Raw genomic sequence first — 25,261 nt, forward strand, 5'->3', positions numbered from 1 at the left:
ACCAATTTAATTAGTAAGGGGCAAAACTGTAGACTTCTTGAATATACTGCTTTACTTACAGGAATTCTTTAATCAGCTGTTCATATAAAGCTATATTTATTATGGATGTCACTAATTTATACGTCTATATGCACTCCTTGTGATCATGTTATGTACTTTTAATAATCAATTCTTTTGATTCTGGGTCAACATATTAAATGCACCTTTTTTAGAAATGTAAAAGAGAAAACACATAAGTCCAGTTTTAAAAAAAATTTCTTTCTTTCTAGCATTTTACGATGGGATAATGAGACGGATGTCTCTCAACTGGAAGGACATTTTGACATTGTTATGTGTGCTGACTGGTAAGTACATAAAAATCATAAAATTCATGTGAGGGAAAAAAAAGCTTTGCTGAAGTAATTGTACTGTTCTTGCTGATGGCTAAGCAAAGTCAACAAATGAAGCACAAAGCCATCTTAACCTCAACAAATTAATATTCATCTCCATGTGACAGTTCTAAGGTAGTCTTCTATCACACAGTAACTTCTACCACATTATTTCCCAAAGATTGATTTTGAGAAGCATTTCCATTTTCTGGAATTGCCTCTGTTTCATGCTTGATGTATCAGTAAATGGACGACTTAGGCAAATTGCAAATAATTATGGCTCAGTGAGGAACAGTCTGGAGAAAAGGGAGTTTATCAACACAAACAGCTCAATTAGCTTACTTCTTTGGAAAGATCTGACTATTGATATAAGAGGATATATATTCTGTGTTCCCATTAAATATTTGGGAATTTTCTCTCCATTTTTTAAAGCTGCCCAAGAAAATAACAACAGCCATTTCCTTAGTTATATTCAGGTATTAAAATTAGTAAATCAATTGCAATAAAAAGAAATCAGAGAAAAAAACATATTAAGCATTGGTTGATTGACAAGTTACAAATGTTTTGTTATGTATCTAAGTAAATTTGAATGTTGATATTAAAAAAAATGTTTATTTCTGGTGGCTTATCTAATTGTATAAAGTCCACAATAATTTAATTTGAAGTATGTTTTGAAAATACATTTTAACAGGAATATTATTTCACATAAATACATAATTCAATTTTGTGTGGCTTCTTGGATGCTGGTCTGAGACAGTCCATGAGATTTTGGCTACTGACTTCTGTGAAGCAATTGACATGCACGATAAGAAGAATAAATACAGATTTTTAATGCAAATATGCTTTATAAATATATCTAAGTGACTGTAGAAACTGAATAGTTTAAAGAAGAAACTAACTATTGTGTCCTTTAAAACAGTGAATTAAATTCATGAGCTATAGACATGATTTTGAAAATGCTTTTTTAATCAAATATTTCTAGTTCTGTATAATGCTTTTTCTTTTCTAACCAATGAATGAAACAAGCTTTCTTTTCCCAATGCGTAGCCTTTCAGCAAAACTTCTTTGTTCCCAAAAAGGACAGACATGGGTTTCTAACTAATCGCTGATAATGTGCCTCAGAGATGCATCATCTGATTAAAATAAGGAGCTAAACAACACCATATGATTTCAGCAAGTAATTTAGTAAATGCCTTCCTCACCAAATATTAGAATGGATACTCTGGGTTTCATTGCACAGATGAAGTTAATGCTGGACAGGATTAGATCAGATTAAGTATGAAAGTCAGATCAGATTCTGGCGGACGTGAGCAGGAGGGCAGCAGTCTTCTCAGAGGCTTAGACAAGGCTTGCATAGGGATGTTCTCCAGATTATGTGGGTGAAGCAAGGTTTGCCAAGAGATTTTGAGTTAAATTTGTTCTTCACACAAATATCAAAACAACCTGACTATTGTATCTCATTTATGCCTAATACCTATGCTGTCATCCAATTTACTTGGTAGAGAATATCAGAAAGAACAAGATTTAACTTAACTTTTTAAAAACTATGTATTATGTTGTCTATTTTTTCTATTGTCTAATGAATAAATTGCTAGAATTCCCAAAAGAATTGTTGTCTTACTAGAAAACAAAGAATTATGGTTAATAGATATACATTCACTAGTAGATATAAAATGCACCTAGTTCTGTGGATTTATCACAGTATTAAAGCAAACATGCTTTAATTAATGCCTACCAAAAGAATAGCATACTAGAAGCTTTTAACATTTAAAAAGCTGAACTACATTTTGATCTGAGACAAAGTACTGTACTGCATAAGCATAGCCACATATTAGTTTGAGGAACCAAATATTGCATTTTTCTTTTTCAAACAGAAATAATTTACACAGCTGTATGTAATATATAATCTGAATTACTAGGTTGACATAAAATATATTTTCATTTTTTTTATTGGGAATTTCATTTAAAAAATTGGGTAATTTTTATAGCTATGTATGAACTGTGTGTTCATGTGCTAATATTTAAGAGATTTCAAAACTGTGTAGAAATGAAAACAAAAAACAGGTATAATAATTTTGTAATATCCATTTAACAACATTATCCAGATCATTGTCAGCCGTTAAGCTCTGGAATTAGAATACAGCAGAAACCTTGGTTCAAATATTAAGGGAAATGACAGGTTTCTATTATATTGTTTTGGCATAGTATGATGCTCTGATTAGCTAGCCATTGATACTACTTGATTCCATTTATTAAAACAAGAATAAAGTAGGCTCCGTTCATAAATGAATTGCAAAGTTAGATTGAGATTCATATAAAATATGCATGATTACAAAAACTAGTGTTCTGCTAAAATTCTTCAATTATATCTATGCTTGCATTCTGATATTGAAATAGTTGGTGCACAGAAATAGAAAGGAAATTAATAAAAGTTTACCATATTTAGTAATTGCAACAATAATCTATGACTTAAATCAGGCCAGGCCAGATATAAAATAAATTAAAAAACAAGATTAAATAACTTGCAACTAGCTAATCTATAGTTAGGAAATTTTGGGAGTACTGAATAAAGAATATTCAGAAAAAAATAAAACATATTAGAGAAAACTATTTTATAGTGTTGTATACTTACAACACAGAATAAGATAAAAGGAATTCAGTACTAATTTTTAGGCAGGTTTCTATATACAGTTTAAAGCACATAAGAGGGGAAATAGTTTCTTCAACCATTATATAAAGAATGGTAACTGGAAGTAAAAGATCCATGTTAACTGTTTTATACCATTCATTTATCAAGTTGGAGCCACAACAATCCCGTACCAAATCTCAAACTATCCTGTGCATTTATCTGATACTTTCAGTCATGGCTTGACTTACCTGAAGCTGCCAGAGCAAGTAATCTTTCCCACTGCAGATAAAATGCCCAGGAATTGGGAAAGCATTGACTGGAAGTACATAGATTCCTCATCTTTTTTCTCTCTAAGTCATTAAATCAGCTGTATTTTTGCATTTCTTAATGGGCTATTGAAATTTGATGTATCTATGGGCAAAGCTAGATGATCACTAGATCATCCAGCTAGAAAAAAGAAGAATTGGGGAGAGATGATAGCACAGTTCCAGTATTTGAGAGGCTGCCACGAGGAGGGGATCAATTTATTTTCCAAAGCACCAGAAGGCAAGATAAGAAATAACAAATGGAAACTAATCAAAGAGAGAAGCAACCTGGAATTAAGGAGAAACTTCCTAACAGGTCAATTACCAGTGGAACAGCTTGCCTTCAGACGTTGTGGGTGCTTTATCACTAGATGTTTTTAAGAAAAGACTGGACAGCCACTTATCTGAAATGGTATAGGGTCTCCTCTTGAGCAGGGGGTTGGACTAGAAGACCTCCAAGGTCTCTTCCAGCTCTATTTTGATGAATTAATCACAGTGGAATTTTTCTGCATTAAAACTATTTAAAAAGTGACTACAGTGGTTATGAATTTAACATGTATAGCCAAATGTTGAGGCATTTGGTGCAGGTTTTTTTTTTAAAGAAAAATGTTAGTTCAATATATTATGCCATATAAACAATGGAGTAATTGTTGGCATCTGAGAATGAAATGGAAACTGTTTTTGTGGCTTTGATTAATGTGAAGGAGAAGGGTTTTTTTTAATGGAGTTTCTGCTAGAAAACAAAATAAATAAAAACAGTGATATTCTTCCTCAGAAAGTACAGAGCTAACAGGATGGCAAGAGATAAGTACAGATGACATGGGTTTGGGGAGGCAGAGATTATCACCTGAATTTTAATAGAGGAAGTATCTCTACTTCTTCCATTTTTATATGAATGACAAGTATGCATTTATTTCAGGCATCAGTCCATCCATTTACAGATAGTTCTAGTTTCAAGACTGATTCATGTGAATTCCATTTCTGATTTCCTCTGATAGCTCTCACTACAGTTAGCACTAACTGCATATTGTTATAAAATTCATGATAGCTACCAAGAACATGCATAGGGTTGCAGAATTTTATAATAATAATAATTTATTGTTCATTTTCATCAAGTTTTCCCATTTGTTTTCATTTTACATAACGATCTGATGGTGTGGAAATAAGGGCTCCATTTCTCCCCATAATGAATGTGCCTGACAGCTTTGTTGTTTACTGAAGTTATGCAGAACTGCTAATGATGATGAAGAGCGAACTATTCAGATTTGTATCAGAAGGATCATAAATGGTAGCACTTGGCTGTCATATTACATGCATAATAAAAAGATGTGATACTGAAACTTATTAAATGTAAACAGATATCAGTGCTTCACAAATGCTAGTAATAATTCACAAACAAAACATAAAATATGTACTATAACATGGACTATCATATCGCCTCCATATAATTTGTTTTTCTGGAATCTCTTTCATCTAAATGAGCTTCTGCATATGCTTAAACCAAGTCACCTCAGCCATTCTAACTACACTTTTTACTGAAATAGCACAGAGGACAATAGAAGTTGCAATTTTGATATTCAGCTAAATTTCAGTTGGTGAGTCTCCTGGGCCAGTGAAAATCACACCACCTTAGGGATATACAAAGTTGATGCAAAATCAATTGGTTTTCCTCCCAGTTGAAAGAATAGAGAACTACTCTTTCAGTTGGGAGTAAAACCAATTGATATGTCGCTCTCCTTTTTTTCACATTTTGCAGAAAAATTTAACATACCTGTTAGGTTTACCAGATCTGAGGGGCCTTGGAGTGGCATGCCAGAGGTCATATTCCTACAAGTGGTATCAGAATAAAAAAAAATGGAGAACACAGCTAAACTAATTGATAATTAAATGTAATTAAATTAAAGCAATGTATCCCGTTAATGTAAGCAATAGCAACATGCACTGCATCATTGCAACATTATAAAGTTACAGAGCTGAATTCTTTTCAGCTCTTGCTGGAATTACCATGGAATCAAATTAGTGCCTCTAACAAATTGATGAGGAGAAGAAAATGAATTTTCTAGCAATTTTTGCTACACTGCTTGGGTAAAAGAAAAAAGAATGCTTAAACATACAAAAATATATAAATAAGCATATAAGATATAGTGGGCATATATGAATTATCCTATCAATGAGGTATCCTTGTTCTCTTTTGAATTATTCTGCAAGCCCCTGTGGTATTTGGCTAAATAAATTTCACAGTGCCATGTTTATTTTTATTTCTCTTTTCGAGCATCTTGTTTAATTTTAGACAGGTTTTTAATTTTATGTATTATTTCAGCTAAAAAGACTTGTTTGACAGTTAAAAATGAATGTACAGAATATATACATATTTTTAGAAATAAGCAAAACCAATTGAATCTTTCTATAAAATGCAGAGGACAGCCTGTTTTAATATTAATTTCTCCTCCAGAAATAGAATGGGATTTATTCATTGTACATTGTATTAATTCCGATTGTATAACCCAATTATTTATCTTAAAAGTAGTTCAGTTAAAAGCATGTCTTGGTAATCCTTTGGTCTTTAGTCTCAGACAAGTTTCAGTTTGGTTACAAGTTTCAGAATTTGTTTAGAAACCATGAACTGAGAAGAATTTAGATTCAGTTTTTCTTCATAGCAGTGTATAAATATATGTAATTAGCCTTATACTTATCTGCATTAGAATCATTAGAAATGAAACCCCTTTTTAATCTAAATACTGTTCCCTTTTCAATGTCAGCCTGTTTCTGGACCAGTACAGAGCTAGCCTAGTGGATGCAATAAAGAGATTACTTCATCACAGTGTAAGTATGTTTCTATTTTCTCCTGAACATGGGCTTCAGAATAATTAGTCTGTGCACAGTGATTGAGAGAGTAATGGAATGGCAGGATTAACGTCATGTAATACTTTAATACTTATTATGTCCAACTTCAATTGAGTCTTCTAATCTATCAGATTCCTTCCTAATCATAAACTAGAAAACTTCTTATACTTGGCCTTCTGATAAGGAACACAGTGGGAAGTAAAATAAATGAAACTGCTTCAAAGATACTGGGAGATTATTTTTATCAAAGCATTTCTTGAGTATTTCCCTTTGATAACAATGTCTTTATATTAAAGTAAAATTCTGATATTGAAATTTTTTTATGTTAGCTTCTGTCATGTGTAATCCCTTCAATAGTAACCTTTGTAATTATGTATTTATTTGTTACAAAGTACTATTTTTACTGCAACTTATACTAAATGAATTGTATAGTACAGTAATTTTGTAGGAAATGAATAAATAATTCTGATATGTTGAAATTTTCTTTTATATCAAAACAATATCTTCATATCCATATAGATGCAGAAGTTAAAATCTTCACCTGACCTAAAGATGGTTGGAAACAGATTCTGAATGTATGAAACACTTAGCAAATAAATGAATATGAAATATACTTTCAGTCTATGCTTAAAAGAAATTCTTCTGCTATTGCCAGAATAAAAACAGCTTAACCTTGTCAAAGCCATATTTGTGAAGTGAGATGAATAACAATAAATTAAAAACATCTTTTTATGAAGCGAGGCATTGCCAATCTCAACCACCTTGTCTAGTATATTATTGTTGTAGTTGTTTGTTGTACCTCAACAACTAAATAATAATAATAGTATTTTTTTTAAAAAATGACTCTCGCAGCTTCTTATTCTTGACCTTCAACAGCTAGTTTGAAAAGGAATCCAGAATATATGGAAATGTTAAAAGCCCAAATGCTAAAGGACTGCTTGTTTCAGGGAAAGTACATTCTGAGGACCTACTAAAGGCACATACTCTGTAGTTCAATAGACAAGAAAATACTCATTCGAGTATTTTCTTGTCTATTGTTCTAATTTAACTTTATTTATATCCTTATCTAGAGATGATGATGACTGCTCTCTGAACTACCAGAAGAATATACAGGTAGTCCTTGATTAATGACTACCTCTCTCAGTGACTTTTCAAATTTATGATAATGCTGAAAAAATAGATTTATGAACCTAAGGCTACAATAGCATACCTACGGTTATAGGTTCGTGATTTGGGTACTTAGCAATCAGTGGACATTTACAATGGTTGCAGCATCCCACATTGATGTGATTGCCATTTACAACTTTCACAGCTAGCTTCCAACAAACAAAATCATTGGGGAAGCCTGCAGTAAGTCACAGGTTCTAGTTACATGACATTGGGCTCAACGACTGCATTTAATGACCTCAATAGAAGTGACAGAAGTTGGGCATGGTCACATGTTTCACTTAATGACCATGCTACTTAGTGACAGGGTTGGTAGTCTGAACTGAAGACTTAAACTTCAATCTTCCACTGAACTTAGAAATAATTATTTCTGACTGGAAAAATAGTATTGTTTTCTGAACAGCTCATCATAGTGCAAGTCTTTGGCGGATGCATATAGAGCTGATAGAGTAATTTTGACTTGTATTGCAGAGTTTTACATTTGACAGGTCACTGAGAACTCCCTTCAAGTGGAAATTCTTGATCTCCTGAGTAGTATATACTAAACCCTTTTGCTACCATCCATCCTTATAAAAAATCCAGGTCTTATAATCTGTGCACTGAGAATTCCTCTGTGACATCTGAGGCTAGCCAAACAATTCTCCCTATTGTTTGACAAAAGACTATTCATTTCACAGAGGGCATAAAAACAGTGATTTTATTAATATTTAGTTCTGAGCATTAGTGAGATATTTGCCTCTATGGTCCTCAACTTGTGTTTTTTTACTATATCCGAGAATGAGCCAAAAATATATTATCTATATTACAGTGTAATGTTATGTTTAATTCATACTTGCGGTTTTCTCTAGAACACCTAAATATTTTCATTTTCCAGCATTATTCTTTATAGAACTATATCTTCCTCAGTAATCACTCCTGAAGAATTAATACTGCATTTGTGTTTTCCCAAAATGAATTTCATTTTGCCATTGTAACCTTCTGTTCATTTTCATATGCTTTTTTTTAATGCCACTTTCCCTAAGTGAATAGTTCAGTGCTTGCTATGCCCTTGCTTCAGGGACAATATGCTGATAACACAGGATTTGTATTAGATCCTCCATTCTAGAGCAATCTCCAGGAAGATAGGAATGCCACCATCTCTTTGCATATATCTCTAAATGTCCAGTTTTACAGGATTCTCCTAGGATTTTAGCAATAAGTAAGACCCAAATAATTTTGTAATAGAAGCAATAATGGTGATCAAAATTCAAAAACTGCAATTTAGGCAGCCATACCAGAATGATTAATCACATTAAACTTGGAAATCCAGTGCAAATAGAATAGTCAAAGTTTAATTAGCTGGAAGAGTAGGTTTATATTGAACTGAGCAAAAATCTTGTTAGAAGGCAGTGTTTTTCAAACCAGCTACCTTCAGATAAAACTTTTCAGGTTGATTTTATCTCTCACAAAAACAAATGGGCTCTGCAAAAGGCCTGGATGAATGGCACAGAGTGTATTTAGCTAAATCAAAGCACTTCCCAAGTCTTTCAGAATTCAATATTCCTTTAAATTATTTGAAAGTATGTTTTAGAATGCAGCAACAATCTTTGGTGGCTTTTGTGCAATACTAACCTAGCAAGATTTATTTATTTAGAGATGATATAATTTTAAGGAGCTACGATTTTGCCATGTAAGTGAGGTATAGTATTTAAAATTATACTTTAAAAATATAAAATCATTCGTATTAAGAAAAGTCCATGGCATATGGCACAGGAACCTATAACATTCCATATGAAGTGGTTGTATGTAACACCCTATGTGAAGATATAAATCTTCTCCGATAATTGCACAATGCTGAATTATGTATTCTATTCATTCTTTTTGCATTAATTTGCTTTTTACCAGTTTAAAAGTCATGGAGCTGGCTGGTCTTTTGGTAGAATAGAATAGAACAGAACAGAACAGAATAGAATATTAACTTTATTGTCACTTTGAATGTACCATAAATGCCGGCGTATAAGGCGACTTCCGCGAGTGCTGAAATCGGCGCCAAAGACGGGGGTCGTCTTATATGCCGAGTCGTCTTATACGCCGGAAATACTGGTAGTTTCCGGCGTATAAGACGACATTCTAGGAATGCGGCCCGGCTATAAAGACGGGGGTCGTCTTATACGCCGGGTCGCCTTGTACGCCGGCATTTACGGTACACTAATCAGCATACATTAAAATGAAATTTTGTTGCATCTCAAAGGGTCACCACCTCCAACTTACACTTATGCATATACCAACATATATTATATGACACGGAGAAACAGTCTAATTCGGGTTATGTATACATATGCATAGTGAGAAAAATGAATGGTAAAAGACATAGTAGGAAAATAGACATAGCAGCAATAGCACTTCTAGGCAGTTTACAGAGTAGCTCCCCCCCCCCAACAATCTGGATCCTCATTTTACCAATCTAAGAAGGATAGAAGGCTGAGTCAACCTTGAGCCAGTCAGGATCAATCTGCTGGCAGTCAGCAGAATTAGGCTGCAATACTGCATTCTAACCACCGCACCACCACAGCTCTTAAGATACAATATTTGATAGTAAATTGCCAATAGTTCAAATATACCTCACAAACTACACTGCAGAATGCCTAAAATGCAGGATCTAATCTGGGTCAGTCACCGAGACCAGTGGTTTTGTCTTCCAATCTTTCAGACTCGTACTGGAGCTGATCTTCAGGGAGCTTCTCTCTAGCAAAGTGTGGTTTGGGGCTGTTCTGTATGTTGATATTTATATGGTGCCTGTTGTATGTGGCTTTTTAGATGTTGATTGAGGTGTTGATGGCTGGCTAGTAAGCCCTTCTGCTTGTCCAGTATTTGCTTCAGTATTCCTAAATCTAATACAGAACACTTAACCAAAAGTATATTTATTTACATAGGCTGGAGTCAATATTAACTAAAACTTTTCTTTGGTTTAGAAAATGTACTTCACTTTGACAAGGAATTGAGTATCTTTTTCTTCTATGTCTGAGACTTAAGATTTGGAGCCATAATTGTTAAAGTGCCCTATTTTATTTTTATGAAATCTCTGTATCTTTTTAAGGTTCAGGCCATATTTAATCATGTGAACACCTAGAGTCTGCATGAGATACGATGATTCATGCAAGTTAGCAAACCAGGGAGAGGAGATGCTTATTTCTTGTTATTGATTCAAAAGCTTAATATACCCTATTTCTTTGGTTTCTTAGCAGAAATCAGTTGGAAATCCCAAACTTGATGTTTGGCAATTTCTTGCCAAGTTTCAGTGATACAATCCTGGGGGTCCTGGGACTGGTAAAACTGATTTGGAAGCTGCTTGGAGCACAAGAATCGCCACCTATGGTCTATATGATTCCAGTGAAAACAATGTGTATCCTTCTGTTGACTTATAATTCCTGCCTTTGAATTCAGTGATTTAAAAAAAATCTTTTTGCAGGGATTTTCTTACTGCATTATGAATCTATTATTTCTCCATAATGGAGCACTTCATACCAAAATGCACCAATAGGGAGACTTGCATTTTCTTGGTGCATTAAAGAGCACTGCTAAATACAAATTGAACCCATTATCAATATTGTTTCATTGTGAAAATCTATATTGAAGCTTTTTTTCCCCCCACGAGGCAACTGGACTTCCTTGTTTTCCTTTGAAGACATTTTGCTTCTCATCCAAGAAGCTTCTTCAGCTCTGACTGGATAAGAAGCAAAACATCTTCAAAGAAAAACAAGGAAGTCCAGTTGCTTCATGAAAAAAAAGCACCTTTGGGATAACCAAAGCACCTTTGGATGACTAAGAATCTCCATAGATATATTGAAGCAGTAGAAACATAGATATACTGTAGAGTGGTTAAATTTATTGGATTAAATCCCAAATTTATGCCAAGAGAAGGATGCTCTGAGCATGAGTTTTTCTACATTCTCTATTCCTTTCCAGTTCTGATAAAACTTTCAGGAATATTTGGGGTCCACAGCAAAGTCCTGATATGTAGCACATGGGACAATGTTAACAGACATTCATTGGAAAAAATCTGATGTAAATCTCTAAAGCAAGCAAAGCACACATTATGCAAGACCCAGTTGTTTCTGTTACCTTTTCCTCTACTACTGCTCCTCTGTTCCTCATCCAAGATATTTTTGTAATTCCCACAAACACTAGAAGAATATTTTCTGGTAGCTGTAAGGGAAGGAGAAGTGTAGAAAATTCAATGTGAAAGCACATCCCATTTATACAGTTTTACATGCAACACCATTTGTATAGTTACCTCAATTCTAACAAAAATTAAATATGACTATGGATCAATTTTCTTTACAGCTTATAGTGATTTCTTTAGCAACTTAATAGGATAATTAGACAAAATTCTGTGGAAAAGATAAAATAAATTTAGTAACAGTCAAGTGCAATTATTTATGTTTGGTAAAATTTACTTTCTAGCATATTTTTCAAGATTTTCCTGTTCCTATTTTTTTTATTCCATTGCCAATTTTAATAATGTGTTAACAATTTTATCAATGTTATGTTATAATTTAAATAAAAACAAATAAATGTTCTTAATGTTTTAGGGGAAAGCTCTGATATTTGCTCCACTTAGAGGAGATACTCTAAACCAGTTCTGCAGTCTAGCTGAAAAGGCTGGTTTTTCTATCCAAAGACATGAAAATTATGATGAACACATCTCAAACTTCCACTCCAAGGTTAGTTTTCTGTTCATGGTAGATAACACTTTAATCCACATTGCATTTTGAAGAGATCATGGTTCTTTTGGCAGGTAACCTAAATGTTTGATTAAACTAGTCATAGGTATGCTGCTTCTAAATAGCTATTTTTTTGTATCTGATTATTTTGTGTGGAAGAGCCATCCTTTATCTTTGCATATCTAGAAGACCGAGACTTTGCTTCACCATTTCTTCAGAATTAATCTGTTCATTCATAGGGATCTAATTCAAAACATTCAGGTGTTTAATTTTGTTCATCTCATACATATCTATTAAAAACAACTGTATATATTTGAGCCTGAAGCTTATGGCAATTAATTTTACTGAATATCAAAAAATGTGAAATTAATTAGGAGGTGAATGTCTAATTGTGTCATATATTTTAAATTCACATTTGATTTTTGGGTGGGTCAAATGGTAGCTTCAGATGGAATAATCTAACACAGAATGTTATAAGGCTGTCTGTGTCTGATCTCTATATTACAATAGTCAGCCAAAAGCACTTGTCTAAATATGATTGTTTTTGCTTGTTTTCTTAAAGTGACTGTTCTCATTGTCCTTTTTTTTACCACATTTAGTGTAATAAAAGTATAGTGTTATGTTGCGTTGGAAACTTCATACTTCTGCTATCATGTCTCTCCTGGTCCTTCTCTTCACTAGACTAGTCATGCCCAGTTCCAGTAACCGTTCTTCATATGTTTTAGTCTACACTCTGCTAATCATCCTTGTTGCTCTTCCCTGCACTCTCTCCAGAGTCTCAATGTCTTTTTTATAGTGTGGAGACCAAAATTGATTGCAGTATTCTAGGTGTGATCTTATTAAGGCTTTATAGAATGGTATTAGTACCACACGTGATCTTGATTGAATCCCTCTGTTAATGCAATTTAGGATTGCAGTGCCTTTTTTGGCTGTCGCTGCACACTATTAGCTCATATTTAATTGATTGTCCACTAAGACTCCAAGATCCTATTAAGCCTGATTTCACCCAATCTATATTTGTACTTTTGGTTTTTCTTGCCCAAGTATAAGATTTTACTTTTCTCTACATTGAATTTCATTTTGTTAGATAGGGCCCAGTGTTCAAGTCTGTCAGGATCCCTCTGGATCTTGAGCCTATCATCCAGAGTGTTGGCCATTCCTGCCAGCTTAGTTTCATCAGCAAACCTGATAAGTTCCTCTTCTATTCCCTCGTCTAGGTCATTTATGAAGATGTTGAAGAGTACTGGGCCTAGGAGAGAACCTTGCGGTACTCCACTGCTTACTTCCCTCCATGTAGAATTAGTACCATTAAGGACTACTCTTTGAGTGCAGTTTGTCAGCCAGTTAAAAATCCATCTGATGGTGATACTGTCTATCCCACTATTTTTAAGCTTTCAAAGAAGTAGGTTGTGGATTACTTTGTCAAATGCCTTGCTGAAGTCCAAGTATACCATGTCCACAGAATTCTGCTGGTCCACCAATTTAGTCACTTGATCAAAGAATGAAATAAGGTTGTTTATAGTTGGTTATAGTTATAACTTTGTTTGTTTGTAGATGATCGCAGATCTGTTTTTTGATTATCTTTTCCAGTATCTTCCCAGGTATTGATGTTAGGCTGATTGGTCTGTAGTTTCCTAGGTTTGTTTGTTTTTTTCCTTTTTTGAAGATGGGAACCACATCAGCTCTTTTCCAATCCTCTAGTAGTTCCCTGGTGCTCCAGGAGTTTTGAAAGATATGGTACAGTGGTTCTGAGATGACCTCTGCCAGCTCCTTCAGAACTCTGGAGTATAGTCCGTCAGGTCCCAGTGATTTATGTTCATAAAGATCAGACAGGCATTCTCTTACCATTTTTTTTGTTTATTGTGGCTTTTATTTCTAGCCTGTCTTATTCAGTTATGTTTTTGGTGGGTTTGGCTATAATTTCTTTTTGCGTGAAGACCGATGCAAAGAATGAATTAAATAGCTCTGCTTTCTCTCTGCTGCCTTTTACTTCCTTGCCATCTTCTCTCTTTAGTGGACCGACTGTTTCCTTGATTTTTTTCTTATTTATATGTTGAAAGAAACTTTTTTGTTATCTTTGATTTTTATTGCAAGTCTTTGTTCATTCTGAGCCTTTGCTTTCCTGACTTCTTCTATGCAGAGTCTGACTATCTGCTGATTTATAATTCATATTTTCTACTTAGTTATTTCTCATTAACTGAAATTTAGCACTTCTATATATTATTTGTGTTGTAAATAATTTCTGATCTTTGATGACAATTAAAATTTGATTTAATTTGAATAAATATAAATAAGAAATCTGAGAGGATAAATATTAAGAATAAAAAATAAAAACATAAAAGGAAAAATAAGTGCAAAGTAGGCTTACAGATTTGGGCCACAAAAATCCAATTAAACATTTCTGTGTCTCTTTGCTGCCATTTGTTGTCCATCCAGATTTTTATATTCCAGATCTGAAAACTCTAATGAACAGAATAATTTTAAATATCTGTGCGTGAATTAAAAACATTGGAAGTGTCTAATTTAAATACCACATCAGAGTAACAAACTGAAATAATATAGGAATAAATCTCTTTTTCCCTCTCTTTTACTCATATACAAGACAATGCCCTTTCTCTCTATGTCTTTAGTGTACTCTGTCTCCCTTTAGCTTAGTGCTGTACCGTGCTGTGCAAACATTCCAGCCTTGACCAAAAGCATTAGTTAATGCACTGTATAGATACTAACCCAAAGAATTAGTGTTAATAAGCAATCATTCTTTACTAAGATTGAAAGATATGACCTTTTTGTTCTTCTTTTAGGGAGAGAAATTCCCTGGAAAATTCAGATAATTCCTAGATACAGGGTGAACAGATTCTTTAAAAATGTTTTGGGCATCATCCCCCCCAAGTCATACTGAAAAACTATTGAGCTGCAGAGAATAGATCAGTCTTTCTCAGGCTTGGCAACTTTAAGATGCGTGGATTTCAACTCCAGAATTTCCCAGCCAGTCTTGGGACTTGATGTTCAGACATCTTAAAGTTACTAAACTTAAAAACATTGATATAGACACATAAATAACATGTATATAAAGCTGGAAATATTACATATTTGAGAGAATAACTGAACCCTGGCCAGCTGGATACCTCCCCTTCAATAAATCTTCAATTATCCAGAGGATTGCAGAGCAATACATAGCTTTCTTGTCCATATATACTACTTTTTACTCATATGGTAAGTAAGCACACTAGTCACATTTATATTCCCTCTATGGAGGCTTGGACTTTCTCTAGCACACTTAATTAGTATAATAATTAGTGGGTCAGCGAAATTCTGTGGACATAGTATACTTAAATCTCAGTAAGGGATTTGACAAGGTAGACCACAACCTACTTCTTGGTAAGCTAGAAAAATGTGGGATAGACAGTATCATCACCATGGATGGATGCTGACAAACCATATTCAGTGTGTAACCTTCAACAGAACTGCATCCACATGGGGAGAAGTAAGTGTTGAGGTACCTCAAGGTTTTGTTTTAGGCCCAGTACTCTTTAATATCTTCAGAAATGATCTTAATGAGAAAATAGAAGGGGAACTCATCAGATTTGCAGATGACACTAAGCTGGCAGGAATAGTCAATACCCCAGAAGGATCTTGATAGACTTGAACATTGAGCCCTATCTAACAAAATGAAATTCAATATAGAAAAGAGTAAGGTTTTACACTTATGCAAGAAAAACCAACTATATAGGTACAGACTAAGTGACACTTGGCTCAATGCCAGTAACAATGATTGGGATCTTGGAGTCCAAGTGGACAAACATTTAAAAATGAGCCAATGGTGTGAGGCAGCTGCCAAAAAGGGCAATGCAATCCTAGGCTGTATTAATAGAGGGATAGAATCAAGTTCATATGAAATATTAGTACTTTACAAAATTTTAGTGCGGCCACACTTGGAATGTTGCATCCAATTTTGATCACCACAATATAAAAAAGATGCCGAGACTCTGGAAAAAGTACAGAGAAGAGCAACAAAGATGATTAGGAGGCTGGAGGTTAAAACATGAAGAACAGTTGCAGGAATTGGGTATTTCTAATCTAGTGAAAAGAAGGATTAGGGGAGACATGATAACAGTGTTTCAATATTTGAGGGGCTGCCACAAAGATGAGGTGGGCAATCTATTTTCCAAAGCACCAGAAGGCAAGACAAGAAGCAATGGATGGAAACTAATCAAGGAGAGAAGCAATCTAGAACTAAGAAAAAAATTCCTGAAAGTGAGAACAATCAACCAGTGTAATTGCTTGTCTTCAGAAGTTGTGGGTGCCCCATCACTGGAGGCTTTCAAAACAGACTGGAGAGCCATTTGTCTGAAATGGTATAAGGTTTCCAGCTCATGCAGGTGGTTGGACTAGATCAGAGGTCCCCAATCTTTTGGGCACCAGGGACCAGTTCCCTGGAGAGAGGTTTTTCTGTGGACTAGAGGGTGCATGGTTTTGTGTGCTGCCTGCATTTCACAAATGGGGCTTTGCTTGTTTGTGTGGACCAGTTGCTAGCATACTGTGGTGTGGTACTGGTCCATGGACCGGGGGTTGGAGACCCCTGGACTAGATGACCTCCAAGGTCCCTTCTAACTCTTATTAGTCTGTCAACTAATAAGCACTTCTGAGCCTTCCCCTATCTAAAAGGAAGTAGATCAACATGATTTTTCCTCTTCAACCATTCCATTTTTCTCCTTTGCTACCACCATTGATCTTAAAACAGCAATGTTGACTAGTAAGTAGCATTGTCCATCCATATCTTCCTGAGAGCCTTTTAAAAAAGGAAGGTAGACTACATATGCCAATATGTAAAATAATAAAAAAGTAGTCTCAAGACCTGAGAATCTTTCCTCAGGTAATATATCACAGAACCTTTCCAGAGTACCTGCTAACTCTTATGGACCAGAATGGCAATGTCTACAGCAACTTTAAGAGAAAGTAATGACAAACAAGAGGGGCCTCCTGGAGTTGTTGTTAGAGTGGCTACAAGATCTGAGTGACTTTTTAAACTGTATTTTAATGCTGGGAGTGCTGTGTCATTGTAACAGAGCAGGAGTGGTGGCTTAAAAAAATAATAAAATAGGCTCATGGGGGATTGAAAGAATTATACAAATTCCCTATTTTCCAAGTGATTCACCTGGATGCGTAATTGCTATGGAGCTGATGATGGGAGATGCCTTGGGTCACTCTTGAGCAAAATCTTTCTGATAATCTGAAAGAATAAACTCTGGGTTTGGGACATTCATTAACATTTCAGGCACGAATCCGTATCTATTCATTTTTTGTTTTGTTTTGTTTTCTGCTGCCTGATACATGGTGGTGCAATGTTGATTGAAAGGTGGGTTGTAATAGTTTCCTTAGTTATCTCTTCCTCATTGTATGGCCCAACATCCCAGAGGCGCAGAAGTTCACATTCCCCTTTCTTTCTTCTTCCGGGTCTAAGGAATATGGAAGTACAGAGAACCATTTTGGTGCTCAGTTTCCTATTTAAGAGGTGAATTCTTCACTGCTGCTTTACTTAGACTTGGGAGATCAAGAAAATTAGTAGAGGATATCACCATAGCTCTATCATGTTAAGCTTCACGTGAGTTCCTTTTCTTTTTTCAATCTTAAACAGGCCCTAAGGCAAAGGGAAGACAGGGAGCTGGCACACAGCCTGTCCTTGCAATGGGCAATTATTTCTTTCTGCTTTACCATGTGTCCAGGTGCTGGCTAAGTGCTGCCCTGTGTTAAAGGCTCAAGAGGTGTTTTTTAAAAAAATTGAATTAAGTCTGTCAGAAGAATTTTGCAAGCTCTTCTCCCCGTTTTAAATCATACTCTAAACCAGACAATTAGTAATCAAAAGCAGCTGTACAATATTTCACATTGGGGACACTATGTGGGATGCATAGTTAGAAAACAATTGCTTCACGCAGTTTCGGGCCTTGATGCTATTCTTCATTTGCCTCTGATCATCTCCATTTTTAAAGAACATGACAAAATAATTGTGTTCCAACTATATTAAATTTTCCCGTGGATAGTGCATAGAATGGTGGATGGAATCGTATTGTAAAAATACTTTTGAGGAATTACACAAGAAACTAGAACAGGAGTACATTGTGAATTAGGAAGAAAATAACTACTTGGGCACCAACCATCCTCTTTGGTGCAGAACAAAATAGAAGGCAGTAGGGTGGTGTTTGGTATCAAATTGTTGATAGAAATATTGTTGCATTTCTACGACAGCAAAAATAGAAGGCAGGTGTTCATTTGGTAGCATGTGTTCTGTGACTAATAATGGGCTACATTTAATTTGGTGGATCACATATTGAGCTACACCAATTCCCAGTTCCTCCGACAGTAGGAGAGGCTCTGAAGAATTGTATCAATCTCAGATATATTCACTGTTCAGAGCAAGCAAATTCAGTGTCAGTAAAGGTATTCTGAAATAATGGCACCAGAGAAGTAATTGTATGACACTGACTTCCATGAACATTCCTGCTAGCTTCCACTCTTCTCCCTAGTGCCCCATGCAACATATCTCTCAAACTCCCAGCATTGTTCCTTGCTGATAATTAAGCAGGTGATACAAAGGGGGACACCTGCTATTTATGGTAGAGAAAACCATTGAAAGTACCTAGTCAGGAGAAGCATCCTCTCCAGAGCTCAGATGACATGATTAAACCTTAATCACAAATAACTGGATCAGCCACCAGCCCCACCCCACTCCAGAGTAGAAGAGTGGGCTTAAGCCATCCAGTGCCATTCACATGCATGGTCCTTTTGTTTTTTTGAGAATAATGAAATGCTACCCTTTGAGGAAAAAGTACAGGAAAATTCATGGGCATATATAAATCATAAACTTTATGTTCAGAGATTAATGAATTATGTGTAAATTTATTTACTTTATTAATCAAATTTATATTATCTCACAAAAACAAAAGTTTCTTGTATGAGTCTTGTTTTTTTATTTTTTCAAGGTGGCTGAAAGGGATAACTTAAAAAGAATTAAAATCAGAACATGGGGCCTGGTCAATTTTCTCTATCCCTCCAAAACAAACAAACAAACAAAACCCTTTGGGTATGTTTAAACATCATTCAGAAAAGTTGCTAGGGGTACATTCTTCAGTAACTAGTTCCTTCATAACAGAATAATTAAACAAGAAAAATGTCTCTTAAGTGTCCTCCATTACTGATAAATGCTAATATAGTGATTTTTCACCTATTTATTTTGAACAGTCTCAGTGAATTTCATGCATTTCCCTTCCATATAAAGGATATAGAGTTGCCTTGTGAGTCACTATGCAGTATACATTGATTGATTGTTGTATTGATGTATATTTTAGTCAGTAAATTGTGTATAGTTTGAAAGAGCTTGAAACAAAAAAGCCACTCCTTTTGGATTAAGATAGAGCAACACAAACAATTACACAGTAAATAACAATAGCACTCAGCAGTTGAGGCCGTACAGCAATGTGCAAGAACGAAAGAGGGTTCAGGCAAAGATGTATTGGCTGAAAATAGAGATACCACAAACTTTATATGCTCCTATGGTTGGATATCAAACTGTTTTTCCCAAGTTCAGTTGCAAATATTCCCCATCCTTCTGGCTCAGTAGTTAGTTTTCTCGTAAACTGATGATGGCTGATATACCTACTTTTTGGAATTTTCTTCTTTCTTCTTCCAAGGGGAAAAAAAGGTGGGGGGGGGCGTTCTTTCCAATTGCGAGGCTGACTGTAACCTTCATTTTTATTGCTGGATTTAGGTGAAAAGTTTGGTGGTTAAGTAGGATCATGCTTTCTGGTTGCATATCCAAGCCTCATCTTTTCCTCGGACCTGTTTTCTCCCAAATGAAGGAGAGGCATTTTCCTTTTGGCTCCGTGTTATCCTCTTATCCCTACTGTTTTGGAATAGAGCGTAACCAGCTGGAGAACTGTAAGAAGCCTGATAATGCAGCTATTTTCTGCTGTCCCGTCTTAATCTTGTTACACAAATGGTTGTGAAGAGATTCATGAATTTTAATTTTGCCCTCTGCATTAGTGCTTCATGTCACTCATCCACAGCTGCCTTCTATGGCGAGTTATTCACCTCTCCTCTTAGAAGAAGAGGGGGAAAAATTAGTTACAATCTTGACAGTAGTGCAAGTAACAACAATATAAAAAAAATCCACAGATTTAGGCAACCACCCATGAAGCTGATTAACAGGCAGTGATCAGGAGGAACAGCTTTGCCTCTTAAACTTTTCACCTCTCATTGTTAGCTGTGAAATTTTATTTCCGTTTAAAAAAACAAGCCTGTAATCAAAACTGGCCCTATACTTTCTGCTTTTGCTTTTGTTAAAAAGTATATACACATCCTTTCTCCAGGTTGGGTTTCGCAGTGCATTACTCTCACACTAACTTCTGTAATATTTTCTTAATAATTAAAACATAAAAAATAAGGAGACGCAGGTTATGCTCCTTTGCCAAATATACATTGTAAACTGGGTATGAAAGATCCAATATTTCCCTTCTCCTGAAATAATTAACAAAAATATAAAGCTGAGGGTAGCATAGATTCATGTTATAATAGGGACAAAGCAAAGTTGGGATGGTTTTCTAAACAAAAGCAAAGGCTGAGGCTGTGGTACGAGTGCAGAATGTGATGTCAAAAGAATAGTTATATTGCCTTTCTCCTTATCTATTTGAAATACCACATTACGAGTGGCTAGTGCTTATAATGTGTCTGGTGTGCGGTTAATAATTGTGGCTACTGTAAAGGGTAAACAGTATGAATTCCGCTCCCGTTGCTGCTGTTCACCCTGTGGGTCTGAGTGTGTTACATCCAATTAGGAGGGAAAGCATAATGCTACCAAGAGTGGCCATATAATTTATTTCAGTTCTCCTAGGCCTCTCTTGCTCTCCTCCCTCTTCTTGCCTCCAAAATTGAAAAATTATTTTATTCACAATTTGCTTTTAGTTGTTCGTGCAATTCAAAGGGTGGGCTTTCGAGGATTTTTTTCCCCGTTTCATAAAATTACAATAATTAATTGGGCTCAGAAGTGCAACCATGATGTGCGCAATAACACTCTACATAATATTCTGGACTGAAGCATATGCACTGTTTACAAATGCTTCTGTGTATGCATATATGAGTTCAATAATGTTATGTTTCCAATGCACTTACGATTGGATAACAGGTTGCAGTAATACATGCCTTTGTGGCATTTATTTGTTTAACATCCCCCTGCTAATCTGGAATAGTGAAGCCGGGTCTGGGTTGTGTTTAAACTCTGCAATGGAGCCTTTGGGCTGCCACCAGAGGTCACTAGAGAATTCAGGTTAAAAGAGACTGGGGGGGGGGGGAGACCAGATCTGCTGCATTCCTAAAGAAGAACATTTTTTTTTTCCTTACGGGGTTACAAGATATTATTTCTGGATGTAGGTTAGTGAAACTGCTGACCCAAGACACATCAGGGTAGAGAGGATTATGAGCAATAGGGATGACCATTTGAAGTTTACTCCTCGAGAAAATGAAGTTTCCTTTCCAAAAAACAGACCTGGGGAAAACTTTAAACTGGAAATTATTTTGTACACTTTTTTTAAAAAAAGGAAGCATTTCTTCATTATTATTATTATTAACAACACTTTTAACAATGGAGTATTTTTGGTCCTTCAAGAGATCATTTGGAATGTGTCCCATGAAAATTCATGCCACACACCCACCCACCAAAAAAAATCAGTTAATTTCTGTATAATACCAACATTTTAGTATTTGCAATGCCATTTTAATCAAAGTACATCAGCCACTAAGAATAACATTTCCTGAACAATAAGTTGGATATTTAAATAATATTTAAATTAATGAGCCATTTTATTCACATAGAACTCCTTGTGCTAATATTAAAGAACCAAATTGTCATTGTTAACATGACTGAGAATTTGGAGAAATTAATAATTGTTGTTGGGAAAATTGCACTACTCATAAATGGAAAATTATTCCTCAGAATTAAACAGTAGGACATTGGTAAATTCCTGTTTATATAATGGCTGAAAAGAAATGCCAGAAGCTATTTCGAATATATAATATTCTAGTATACATATGTACACTAGAATAGTACATATTAAATATTATATGTTAAAGAAAAAGGAACACTACTTCATATTCTTTGTCTCCTATCTTTCAGTTTAGTGTTGCCTTCCCCCCTCTGTAAACACACACAAGGAAATTGTTTCAGTGAAGTCATTTAAAATGTTAAGATGACTTGATTTTCATCTGAAAAACTTCTTGAATTCAGTAGTTTGTGCCTATAGAAAATATATGCCAAATTCAACTACTTGGAAAGTTTTCACTGGAGAGCTGCCTAAATGAATACTTGTTTTAAGAATACATATTACATTGCATTGAGTTATAGAGTTCACATAATCTTTGTTCTTGTTGCTAAGAATACTGCACTATTCTGTGTTCAAAGAGAGGCAAGTTTGAATTACTATGCAAAACTACTTAAGTTTGTTAGCTGTTGATGATCTCAGTGTTTTATCAATCATAAATATAAAGCTTTATTCTTTAGGAGACAGTTTAGCTTTCATGTATCTGTATATTTCAGACGAACCACATTTACCCCACTGCATGATATTTTCTCACTAGCAATTTTAATTAGTTATAAAAAATGAAAATAAAAATTATGTCTAATGTTTATTTTCTCATTTGATACTCACTCCTCCCACAAAAACAAACATACCAACAAAGATTATGTTTTTATGATTAAAATAAACTGACTGTTGCTTTGTTTCTTTATTTGCAGCTGAAAAAAGAAGAAAACAATATTTATGACCCAAATCTTCACTATCCATTTTTTCTTGTTTTAACCAAAGAAGGATAAAATATGGGAAGACAATATTTTATTACAAAACAGAATGTATTTATGTAATAATTTCATGGGAAAGGTAAACTCTGAACAATGCAGAGTAGATCACTCTAGAACTATGGGTCCATTGCATTAAAAAGAGAGCTGAAAGTTTCAAGAGCTCTATTTTCCTTCCTTTGTGGCTGTCATTTTGCACATGATTTCTTCATTGTGACAAAAATGGTTTTTTTTCCTGTTGTATCTGGAAAAATGTGTTTGACCAACTGCAAAATGCTAAAAGATTTATTGTTCAAGTAAGTGAAAAAAACAGATACTGGTATGTATCCAACATTTGAGACCATATCATACGGTATTCTAGGAAGATTTTCATCTTATTTTACCATTATCCCTTAGGCTATTTTTAAAAATTACTTTTTGGGTTTTCTTTTCAGAGTGAAATTTTTCAAACTCAGTTTATCTGATTTTTTTAACAACAGGATTTGGGATTTTGGAGTTTTATTGTTGAGTTTTTATTTGGGGAGGTTGTCCTCTCAGTAGATGTATTAGAAATTATTGCTTCAAACTAAAGCTTCATAAACTGACCATTTGTCCTCTGGACACAATGCATTGGCCAGCCCTCTGCTCCTCCTCTCCAATTATGTGTGATTAGTCTCAGTGTGTTGTGTCAAGAAGGGGGAGTGTGCTGAGTACTTATTATCTGTTTAGGTACAAGAAGAGTGCTCTGACTATGAATGAAAAGTGAGTCTTTATCAGTTCTGAAATCTAACTGCAACTGTTTCCTATACTTGCTATTAAAAAATAGGTCCTTGTTGGAGAAATGTTGGGTGCTGTAGCAATTGTGGCCTTTCCTTTACTCCCTCACTCCTCCAAAATATCACCTAACATTGGCCATAGCCCATATCATTTCATTAACATTTTTGTCCCAGAAGCAATACATACCTTTCAAAGCCTAAGACAAAACTATTTGGATTTGTTTTCTTGCTGGTTTAAAAAACACTTTTTGGCATTCTAAGAAGTTTATCATCTCATTTTTTTTAAAAAAAACTGTTTTTAGAAGTATCTGGAAAAAAAATCAAATGGTATTATACTTCATTCTGTGCTTGATTGCAAGGTATAGGAAAATAAAATAATTACCCCTGAATTGTTGCTTCTCTTCTCTGGTTTAATAAGTTGCACACAAACTCCCATGCCCTTCCATATTTCCCTCAAATGCATTTCTTTACCACCAGTTTACATGTCCTTGTATTCCACACTTTTTTTTATGCTCCATTAGAGCACCTATATGGATCGCAGAAGGCATAGGTCAAATTGCAGTTAGATCATACATTTCTTTCTCACAAAAACCTGAATTGCAATGCCAAGTGATGGGCTAACATCACAATAACAGCAATTTATTCCTCTTTTGATAAAACAGCAGTCTATTCTCAGTGTTGGATAAAGACCAGGGGCAATGCAAACCAGCCATTTATCCTAGTATTTCAGTAGTAGATCTCCTTTTATGGATTTTATGGATTTCACATTGAGACGCTTACTGCATGGAATTTCTGCTCAGAAATGGCAAGAATTTAGAGATTAATGGGTTTATCTTCACAGTGTGTCTCATAGGTACACATGCTATATATATTTAGTAAAAATTTAGTATAGAAAAGGCACAAACAGCACCCATATGTATGAACCTTCACATATCATTACAAAAGTATTCAAGAACATGACAAATATATATATTTGCTAATTTTTATATAATGACCCTGGAAATTATTGTTTCACTCTTTTTCCCCCTCTGAGTAGATAACAAGTATATCAAAATGAACAACTAATTATTATTGTTTGTTTCTTTCCCCCATCTGTCATGTCAGAACAAGCTAGTGTCTCAAATGCAGGCTATTATCCCTTAAGGGTTTAATTGAAGGGGTCTTAAGAACACGATCCTGCAAACATTTATGCATTGAGGCTGAATAGTGAAACTAAATTACTCATGCATATAATTGATGAAAGGACCAGAGGCCCTAGATTGTAGCATTGGCTGCTAAATATCATTGTATAAAATTCTCTGGGTTTCCCCCCCCCCCTTATTTTCTGGAAAAAAATAAAGTTGCTTTGTAGTGGGATAGTACTTCTTAAATTATCATCATCTCTATATTGCTTTAACGAAGCACCCATCCAGTTCTTTGAATGTTGCTTCTGCTTCTCCAAATATTGTTATAAAATTAAAGGCCTGTTTCAAATTTAAAAAAATTAAAGATTATTAACAGTGATTGTAAACATAAATTGACTTGAACAAAATTTAAGAAACCTTCAGTTAAACATACTCAGTGTGATGGGTATGTATGCTGGGTTTTGTATGAATGGAAGTTAAACTTAATAAGTCCCTTACAGCAGTGGTGAGATTCAAATATGTGAAC

At 34.8% G+C, this 25,261-nt stretch overlaps 1 protein-coding gene across 5 annotated transcripts in view; it reads left to right on the top strand.

Annotated features, from left to right (window-relative positions):
- The window catches only part of LOC120317024 (calmodulin-lysine N-methyltransferase-like), a 118,658-nt gene extending 94,658 nt beyond the window's left edge, over positions 1-24,000 (top strand). For 3 of the 5 annotated variants that reach the window (XM_039363266.1, XM_039363258.1, XM_039363276.1), the window contains exons 6-9: positions 270-344; positions 6,062-6,125; positions 11,885-12,016; positions 22,797-24,000. In XM_039363266.1, coding sequence (XP_039219200.1) covers positions 270-344; positions 6,062-6,125; positions 11,885-12,016; positions 22,797-22,874 — 349 coding nt within the window. In that variant the 3' untranslated portion in view covers positions 22,875-24,000. Of the gene's footprint in view, positions 1-269; positions 345-6,061; positions 6,126-10,537; positions 10,981-11,884; positions 12,017-22,796 lie in introns of those variants that run through there. The other 2 variants (XR_005559122.1, XM_039363286.1) reach the window with 2 other exon arrangements.
- The last annotated feature ends 1,261 nt before the right edge of the window (positions 24,001-25,261 follow it).

The sequence above is a fragment of the Crotalus tigris genome, unplaced genomic scaffold (genome assembly GCF_016545835.1).
Source record: "Crotalus tigris isolate CLP2741 ecotype Arizona unplaced genomic scaffold, ASM1654583v1 scf7180000017590.881132, whole genome shotgun sequence".
NCBI lineage: Eukaryota > Metazoa > Chordata > Lepidosauria > Squamata > Viperidae > Crotalus > Crotalus tigris.